A 10,426-nucleotide genomic window follows, 5' to 3' on the forward strand; every position below is an offset into this window, starting at 1 on the left:
TTTGTAGTTTTAAGACTTTATTTTGCTTGATATTGGCTACTCAGTGTCAGAGGAAGGGTTATCCTACTTTTACTTCTTTTTTTTTTTCCTTTTTGTCTTTTTTACTGACCGGCAACGGGATCGCAACCCTCAGTGTTGCGCCCGCACCGCGCTCAGCCAGTGAGCGGGAACCGGTCTCCACATGGGATCCGAACCCTCGGCGGGAGCGCCGCCGCACTCCCAAGCAGCGCACTCTCCAGTACGCCACCAGGCCGGCCCATCCTATTTTTACTTCTTATGGGTAAAATGAACTTTGACCAGCATCCTGTTTTTGAAAAGCTTTTAATGGCTTTTTGAAAAATTATTTCAGATGATGAAGAAGTTACACCAGCAAGAGATGTATCTCGTCACTTTGAGGACACTAGTTATGGCTATAAGGATTTCTCAAGACATGGGATGCATGTTCCAACATTTCGCGTCCAGGTAAAATTGCAACTTATTGTATGCACATGATTAATTAGAAATGAGAACTATGGTAAGTGCTTTGCAAGCAATATCGCAGTAGCAGCAGTAGCTTTATCATCTAGTTCCAGAATAAAAGTTGAGAATCACCAGTTAATGAGCAAATAATTATTTATTCTGTGCTCTAATTTTGTAAGACTGCTTCCATTCCAACAGTAGAATCATTCTGTAGTTTAAATGTATGTCTTAATTTATTGTGTAAATATTTAATTCGGATATGTAAATATTTTATTCATATGAGTTGATACTTCCAACTTCCCCAATTGTTGTTAGGGGTCAGTGTCAAATAATAACTTTTATTAGAATTATGAAAATATTTGAGAACCACAAGATTTTGTTTCTTTGCTCAAGAAACTAAGATACTGTTTAAAGGGACAAAATTTAGGCACAAAGAAGAGTTATAGAGTATTTGTACTTGATAGTTAAACTGTGTTGTGAAATATAGTAGATTAGAAATTGAAGAGATTGTGTGAGCTGGAAATTTTATGAAGGGAGATTAGGATTTGAAGGATTTGTATGATCAAAAAACAAGGGCACTGTAAGCAGAGGTGACCGTAAGCAATAATTGGGCTTAGGATGAGGGATAAAGTAAGGGAAGCTATCATAAAGAGATGGACTGGCCTGCTGAGAGCCTCAAGCACAGGATTCCCACTTCTTGTTAATGAGATATTAGTTTAAAATTGGTCAGGTGTGCCTTAAATGCCAAAGCGGTTTACAGTAGACTGAATGGGTTTTGTAGGTTTTGACCAGAGTGATGGCATAATGTCATAGAGGTGTTTAGGAAAATAAATATGGGAGCAACATAGAAGTAGGGTTTATTAAGTTTTGTTTGAGGTGGAAAGAAAGGAGGCAAGGAGATTTAGTGTAGGAAAACTAATTAGAAGACTCAGCAGGGCTGAAACTCAGAAAGGATAGAAGTAGGGTTTATTAAGTTTTGTTTGAGGTGGAAAGAAAGGAGGCAAGGAGATTTAGTATAGGAAAACTAATTAGAAGACTCAGCAGGGCTGAAACTCAGAAAGTGGGTAGGAAGAGAAGGAATGAGTGATGGATGTGTCGAATTAAAAATTCACAAAATCTGAGGACCATTTGAATGGCTGCAATGATGGAAAAGGAGACAGAACTCCTGAGATGGATTGCCTCTGGAGGCTGAGTGGAGTGACAGAGAGATAAAGCTAAAAATTGGTGGCCTGGCCTATAAGTAAGGGGAAGAGACTCTATTGGTTTTTAAACTTGCTGAATTACAAAATATAACCTTTGCAGTATGGAAATTGAAAACATCAGACTGGAGTCAAGTGAATCCGTGAGCTAGGGATGAAAGGCAGTGGATATAACTTCCAGTGACCTCACTGTACTGCAGAGCTGTAGACATAGAGCTGTACCTGGCCACATTTTAATTGTTCACATTTGTTCTGTCCTGAATTTAGGATTATTGCTGGGAAGACCATGGTTATTCTTTGGTAAATCGCCTTTATCCAGATGTGGGACAGTTGATTGATGAAAAATTTCACATTGCTTACAATCTTACTTACAATACAATGGCAATGCACAAAGATGTTGATACCTCAATGCTTAGACGGGCTATCTGGAACTACATTCACTGCATGTTTGGAATAAGGTTAGTCTGTTTTCTTATGTTTATGAAGAGATATTTTCCTCTAAGCTAAATTATTCAGGTGCTTGGAGTGCACACACACAGACACAAAAATACAACCATCCCCCTCCTCAATAGCTTATTTTTATGCTGCTTATGCTTCCAAGAATCACTTTATTGTAGCTTGTTTTTTTCCTCTCCCCTAGCTAGGCAGGAGGGAGAGTTTAGGAGCATTGATAAGAGTTAAATGACAGGTGCCTTCAGGGAAGGGAGGGCAAGCAAGTTGGTCCTAGAACGTAAATGAAAAGAAGCAAAGTTTGTCATTGAATATCTTTGGCATCTTTTTGTATCATCATCTATTTCCTGACACTCATATTTGTACCTTCTTGGAACTCAATACCCTTATATTGCCCCTCTGGCTGTTCTCAGGCTCCTTCTGAAGAGTACCTACTCCCATAATACCTAATCAAAATGTAAAACTTTCATGTACTTACTGTTAGATATTCCCAAATGCCCTTCCTCTCTGGCTCTGAGGTAGCTCCCAGGAAGGGAGCACCTGGCTCCTCACCGCCAGGCCAGCCTGGCCTCTCCTGCACCCCACAGAGGAAAGGCCAGGCAGGAGGAGGTTTTACTTATGTTTTGTTTCAAACAGTAAACACTACCTTATTTTTACAGAAGCAAAAAAGGAAACCCAAAAAGATGCAACTTTTGAACTATAAAAGAAAAAAATATATACCATTCACTATTGATGTGTATACTTTTATAAGAAGAAAACAGACTATACACTGAAAATATTGTAATTCTATGTCTTTTAACAGATACGATGACTATGACTATGGTGAAATTAACCAGCTATTGGATCGTAGCTTTAAGGTTTATATCAAAACTGTTGTTTGCACCCCTGAAAAGGTTACCAAAAGAATGTATGATAGCTTCTGGAGGCAGTTCAAGCACTCTGAGAAGGTATGTGCCTATTTTGGCTTGTTTACTCTGTAATTTAGCAGTGATTTTTATTTTCCTTCACCTACCGTAATGGCTCTCAAACCCTTTCCATCACCCCTACAACCCAAAGAAGAACACTGCAGGACAGCTATCTCAGGTACCACTTGGAAGGAAACCTCATTATGGTGATAGAGTAAAAGAATAAAGACAGGAAAACGGGTGGGCTGGCCCATCGTCAGAAGTGCTGGCATGGCTATTACCACTTAGGAGAAAGAAGACTGTTTGACAAGAGCTCTTTTTAATTGGGTGTAGGTAGAAATGTCTGGTCTCTTTGAAATATCTTTATAGAAATTACTGAATGATAATTTGGCAGGGGAAGTTGGTATTCTGATAAAAGTGTCTACAGTTTCTGAGATAACAAATCTCCAAGAAGAGAAGTGGTCAAATATAAATGAAAGCTCAAAGCATCTATCCGAAAAAGAACATCAGATAGCTTTTATTTTGAGAAATCGATATTCTGTTCAACCAACCCAAGACTTCCAAGTTATTAAGTGTTACATGGAAAAGGTACTTATTTTTGTATTTATTAGATGCACTGGAAAACTGACTGTGCATGCTTATAACCCTCCCTTATATGATGTTGTATTTTATATTCAGGTTCATGTTAATCTGCTTCTTATAGAAGCTAGGATGCAAGCAGAACTCCTTTACGCTCTGAGAGCCATTACCCGCTATATGACCTGATGCCTTTCCTCCATTAAAGATGATTCTGGAATGATCAGCAGATATAGTCTACTCGGGGAAGGTACTAAGCCCCAGGACCAACAGTAGATAAAAGAATTCAGAAATCCATTGTGCCATGATTCCTTTAGTTTCTGCTCTTTTACTGTGGAAATACCACTGCTGGCACGAGCAGTGAATGCTTGGCAGCTTCAAGCTTAGAGCTGTGAAAAAGGGCTGCCGTTCACAGTATTTTGCTTTTTGACTGTACAAGATGCTGTATAACTGTTTTAATACAGCAAATAGTAACTCTCCAAATCCTGTTGCTTTTATGTTAAATGAGATAACAAGAATTGGAGCATGCAAAGAATGGGACTTGGATGATGACTTAAGCTTTATATATAAAGAATTTTAAAAGATTTTGGTGCTGCTAATCCTACTGGTGGATGAATAGATGGCTGTTCCAGTTAAGCTATTAGTAATAAAAGTGAACACTGCTACTATCTGAGCCTACATACTTAATTTGTGTGGTTTCAAATTAAACTTGCATATGTGTTAATTTTTTTGCATCTAAGAAAAAGCATAGAATTATTACTCACAGCTAAGCAAAGACTTTTTATGGTAACAGTTCATTTCTTTCATTATAGCTTTTTAAAATTCAGAGTTATTGGATGACATTAAATTACAGTGGCGTTCTTAAAGATTTTCTTCAAAAAGCAATCTTAAATGAAAGTGTAAATTGTAAGAAAAGCTGGCTATCTTTTGACATACTGTTTCACAAGATTCTCTGACACTGGAGGGCAGCTGTCTTGTGCAGTATTTTTGTTTCCAGCACCAAAGTTGTGGGGAATGTTGCTATAGATTACTACGCAGTCCCAGGTGCATTCTGTCCCTCTGCTCCTGCCTGCCTCATGGTCCCCACTTTAAAGGTTGTGCAGCTCCCAAAATAACAAAGCTGGAAAATATTTTTAGTCAGGTTATCAAAATTTGATTTACAAAAATGCTAACTTTGAAATGAAACAGGCGTGGAAAAATGTATTAAGTACATTGTATGCTGGAAGCGTGAATTGCTTTTGAAGTCTGTCAGTATTATTGGTATTTTTCAATAAAGAATAATTTTTCTCCAATTGTATTTGCTGTCTCAATACCTTAAAAAGTCATGATTTCACAATTAGTAACAATTCTGAGTTTCTTTTTACTTGCATAAATCAAGTAAATTTACATTTAAATAATCCTATAATCAGATGAGAGAGTGCTATTAAATGGCCAAACTCTTGAAGCCATGTTGAAGGCTCCAAGAGGAACAGATCTTCTTCAGATCTTATTTAAGTCCATTTTCTTCAGATCTTAAGACCACTTTTTATCTTTGAAATGACTGGTATGGTCCCATGCCTGGTCCATTTTGAACTGAGATGTTTTAGAGTTCAAATAGAATTATTAGAAAGAAGGATTCTTTAGGGGAGAGACTACAGAATAAAAAATGATACTGTCAGACAACTAGAAATACTTCTAAATTTAATTGAAGCTGTTGTAACAACTGTTACTCATCAGAATATTTATTGAGCTCAATCTAGTGCCTACAGATTTATGAAAGGGTGTGGAATTGGGGGGAGGGCACAATTTTGAATATGGGTAATACCGATCCTCAAAGATATACACCCTACTAAGAAGACAATACTATCATGTCAGCTAGAAATAGTTATCTCCAATATATTTTATATTTAAAGAAATATATATCTGTATCTAGTAAGCTAACAATAATAATAGTCCTACCCATTGAATTTGCATCATGCCTTTGCCCTGTTCCGTCTGCTGTTGAGTCATACAGGTTAACCCAACAAGTAATGTTGCACTGGATATAGTTAAAATTTTACTCATTCTGCTTCTGCTTTTTTCTTTGCACCTCCCCTTGAAAATACAAAATTTATAGTAGAGATTCTAATCAGCAGTAGAATGATTGCAAAACAAGAGCAACTAAAATGCACTATCTCAGTCCATTGAAGCTTATAAATCACTTAGAAATCAGAAGTTGAAATTAAAATTTTAGTGAGTAAAATGTGTATTTATACCTAAAGTAATAAAAGTGCATGTGATACAAAGTTGATGTTTCAATGCCTCCCATTTAACAGGTGTTTCCTGTTACTCAGAATGTTTTCTCAAAACACAAGATTTCTAACATTACTATGATCTTTGAAATGAATACTTTCCAAAATAATTGGGGAAAGTAGAATATTCTAAGTAATAGCAAAACCCTTCCCCACCTGAGGAAAATTTTTTTCTAAAAAACCATTAAAAGTTTTCTGGTTGAGGTTCCAAGAATTCAATTTTTAAAAATCTAAGTGACTTAAAATTTAGGGAGGGCCGGCCCGTGGCTCACTCAGGAGAGTGTGGTGCTGATAACACCAAGGCCCCGGGTTCGGATCCTACATAGGGATGGCCGGTTCACTCACTGGCTGATCGTGGTGCTGACAACACCAAGTCAAGGGTTAAGATCCCCTTACCGGTCATCTTTAAAAAAAAAAAAAAAATTTAGGGAAATTTTTTTATTAGGCCAAATTTAATTATCTCACTATAAGAATGAGATTAAATTCCAAACACTTCTCTATTCACCACATTTAGGTTTAACTTCATACAAAAGGTGGAAATATTTTTAAAACTAATTTTAAAGCCAAGGGTTATTTTTCTAGTAGTTTAGCCATTCCAAATTAGTTTTGTTACAGACCACTGGTAGATAAGTAGATAGATAAAACTTCCTGGATTAGCATGTTTTCCATCATAAGGGTACTCTTAAAGTTTATTAGCATATTTGTATGTGTGACTATCAAGAGATAGCAAAAGGCAGGTAGATGGGGAGTGAAATCAGCAAGATGGTGGACTAGGGAGTTTCATATTCTCCCACAGAGACACTGAGTTAACAATATATGGACCAAAATACCTTTGTGAGAAATCTGGAAACCAGTTGGGAAACTGCAGCACTCGGGCAAATGCAAAGCCAGGAGGAGTTTGCACCAAAAAGGGTAGGAAATTCAAAAGTTTGTCAATATGAGGGTACTTCAAAAAAAGTACCTCCTACATTCTGAGGCTGGGGAGAAACAGGAACTGTTTTTTGCTCACCCTAGCCTCTTCCTGGCACAGTATGGTATGATCGGGAGGAAACCTCTCGATTCCTAGCTCCTCCTTCAAGACAAAAAAATGGAACTTCTGTCTGATGTTCTGGGTTGTCTAGGGGCTGACTGAGGGACTGGTTTCTGTCTTGCCTGACTCAGTGCTGATAGAAGTGGTGGCATAGTTTGGATGCTGCTGAAAATGAGTGAGCCCAGCGGCACATTACAGTAGCAAAGAGTGTGCAGTTCTGCCAGCAGGTGCTGGGGGTGCAGGCAAGAAAGTACAGACAGGACTACAATAGAAACTAAATGAAACAGCTCCTGAGAAGAAATAGGGGTGATTTTTTTCTTAGGAAAATTAAGACAGGTATGCTATAATAAAAGCACATGCACACACAAGCCCAAAGAAGACACATACCAAGTAGAGGTTTGAGAATGTCTAGCCAGGCTGATTGGTGTAGGTCTTCCCCTGCACAAAGCCAGTCTCTAAAGACTGGGGGAGGTGGTGGTTTTTTCATATTCCCAAATCTCAATAAAAGATCACAAGGTATACAAAGAAATGGGGAAACCTGGTTCAATCAAAGAAATAAATCTCCAGAAACTAACCCCAATGAAATGCAGATCTTTGAATTACCTGACAAGGAATTTAAAACAACTGTCTTAAAGATGCTCAATTAGCTAAAAAGAGAACAGAGATAGACAACTAAATGAAGTCAGGATAATAATGCATGGACAAAATGAGAATGTCAATGAAGAGACAGAAACTATAAAAAAATCAAACCAAAATCCTGGAGCTGAAAAATGCAATAACTGAATTGAAAAAATTTACTAAGAGATTCAACAGCAGACTTCATCATATAGAAGAACGGACCAGTGAACTTGGAAACAGGTCACTTGATATTATCAAGTCAGAGGAATGAAAAAAAGAAGAATGAAAAAAAGTGAGAATAAAGAAGAAAAGAAATAGAGCCTAGGAACTTATGAAACACCATTAGCAGACTAATATATACGTTATGGGAGGTCCTAGAGAGAGAATAGAGACAGAAAGAGGCAGAGAACTTATTTAAAGGAATAATAGCCAAACACTTCCCAAATTTGAGGAAAGAAATGGACATACTAATTCAAGAAGCTCAATGAACCACAAGTAGGATAAAGCCAAAGAGACCTACACTGAGACATACTATAATTAAACTACTGAAAATCAAGAGAGTCCTGAAAACAGCAAGAGAAAAGCAACTCATCACTTACAAAGGAGCCACTGTAAGATTATCAGCATGTTGCTCAGCAGAAACCTTGCAGACCAGAGACAATGGGATAAGGTATTAAAAGTGATGAAAAACTGTCAACCAAGATACAATATCCAGTAAAACTGTCCTTCAAAAATGAAGGAAAAATTAGGATGTTCCCATATAAACAAAAGTTGAGGGAATTTATTACCATTATACCTGCCCTACAAAAAAAAGTGCTAAAAAGATTCCTTCAAGTTGAAACAAAGTGACAGTACAGAGCAACACAAGGCCATACAAAAATACAGTCATGTGCCACATAACAACATTTCAATGACAGACATTTCAATGACAGACCATATACAACGGTGGTCGCATAACATTATAATGAAGCTGAAAAAATTCCTACCACCTAGCAACATTGTCTCCATTGTACTGTTGTAACACAACATATTACATGTTTGTGGTGATGCTGGTGTAAACCTATTGCACTACCAGTTGTATAAAAGTATAACATAATTACTGTACATACCATATATAATACTTGATAATAAACAGCCATGTCACTGGATTATATATTTACTATTCTATACATTTTATATTTTAGAATGTACTCCAACTTATTAAAAAGGTTTACCATAAAACAGTACACTGTGTTACATTGGCAGCAGCCTCATACATCTCGTGTTTACCACATTAATTGCATCATTTTCTCTTCTGCTTGATTTAATCTCATGTTGTTTTGTTCATCATGGCCCATAAGTATACAAAATCCACAACTAATGTTGCCAGTTTAAGAGGCCATGTTGAGTAATTCTGTAGTAGGCTATTCCGTCTAAGTTTGTGTAGAATACTCTGTGATGTCTGCACGACCATGAAATCACCTAGTGACACATTTCTCAGAACGTATCCCCATCATTAAGTGATGCATGGCTGTATAAAGTTCCCTAATAAAGGTAAATATATGGACAAATAGAAAAACCTATATTATTAGAGGCACATACATCCACTTTTAATTCTTGTATAGAGTTTAAAAGACAAAAACAAAATAATTATAAATTTATGTTAATGGGTATAAAATTTATAAAGATGTAATTTGTAAAGTGGGGGGCAGGCAGGGCTTTAAAGGAGTAGAGTTTTTGTATGTGATGAAGATTAAGTTGTTACCAGTTTAAAACAGATTGCTGTAACTTTAAGATGTTTTATATAATCCCCATGATAACCACAAAGAGAGTATACCTAGAATATACACAAAAGGAATGAAAAGGGAATCAAAGCATGTCACTGCAAAAAAATTAGTAAAATACGAAGGCAGTAAGAGAGGAAATGAGGGACAAAAAAGCTACAAGACATACAGAAAACAACAAAAGGAAAATAGTAAGTCCTTCCCTATCAGTAATTTTGTTAAATATAAATGGTTTGAACTCAGTCAAAAGACACAGATTTGCTGACTGGATTAGAAACAAAAAACAAAAGAGGATCCTACTATATGCTGTCTATAAGAGACCCACTTTTGATTTAAGGACACATGCAGGCTAAAGTTCCATGCAAGTGGTAACCAAAAGAGAGCAGGGGTGGTTATACTAATGTCAGACAAAACGGAGTAAGTTAAAAACTGTTAAAGGCATCAAAGAGGGACTAATTATATCACTAGGTAATGATAAGAGATCAATTCACAAAGAAAATACTAATATAACAATTGCCAATTTATGTTCACCAAAATCAAAGCTCTAAATATATGAAGCAAACATTGACAGAATTGAAAAGAGAAATAGACAGCTACACAAAATAGTAGATTTCAGCATCCCACCTTTAATAATAGATATAAAAACCAGACAGAAAATCAATAAGAAAATAGAGGACTCGAACAACATTATAGACTAGTTGGAACTAACAGGTGTGTATATACAGAACACTTCACTCAGCAACAGCAGAATACACATTCTTCTCAAATGTGCAAGGAACATTCCCCAGGATTAAATACATGTAAGGTTACAAAACAAGTCTTAAATTTTAAAAGGTTGAAATCATACAAAGTATGTTTTCTAATCACAATGGAATGAAACTAAAAATCGGCAGAAGGAAAACTGAAAAGTCCACAAATATGTAGAAATAACTCAGTCTTAATCAATGGTCAAAGAAGAAATCACAAAGGAAATTAGAAAATGTCTTCAAACAAAAGAAAATGAAAACAAGGTGTACCAAAACTTATTGGAATCAGCAGAAGCAATGCTAAGAGGAAATTTTGCAGCTATAAAACCTTATGTTAAAAAAGATGTTCTCGGGCTGGCCCGGTGGCGCACTGCTACAGTGCGCTGCTTGGGAAGCGCGGCGGCGCTCCC

The 10,426-nt window shown here is 36.7% G+C and overlaps 1 protein-coding gene across 3 annotated transcripts in view; it reads left to right on the top strand.

Annotated features, from left to right (window-relative positions):
* SESN1 (sestrin 1) overlaps window positions 1–4,886 on the top strand; it is a 103,780-nt gene extending 98,894 nt beyond the window's left edge. For all 3 annotated transcript variants that reach the window (XM_008577250.1, XM_008577252.1, XM_008577251.1), the window contains 4 exons: window positions 350–462; window positions 1,926–2,116; window positions 2,911–3,055; window positions 3,692–4,886. In XM_008577250.1, the coding sequence (XP_008575472.1) occupies window positions 350–462; window positions 1,926–2,116; window positions 2,911–3,055; window positions 3,692–3,778 (536 nt within the window). In that variant the 3' untranslated portion in view covers window positions 3,779–4,886. The remainder of the gene's footprint in view (window positions 1–349; window positions 463–1,925; window positions 2,117–2,910; window positions 3,056–3,691) is intronic.
* Window positions 4,887–10,426: the final 5,540 nt, after the last annotated feature.

This window comes from Galeopterus variegatus, unplaced genomic scaffold (genome assembly GCF_000696425.1).
Source record: "Galeopterus variegatus unplaced genomic scaffold, G_variegatus-3.0.2 Scaffold1469, whole genome shotgun sequence".
Lineage (NCBI taxonomy): Eukaryota > Metazoa > Chordata > Mammalia > Dermoptera > Cynocephalidae > Galeopterus > Galeopterus variegatus.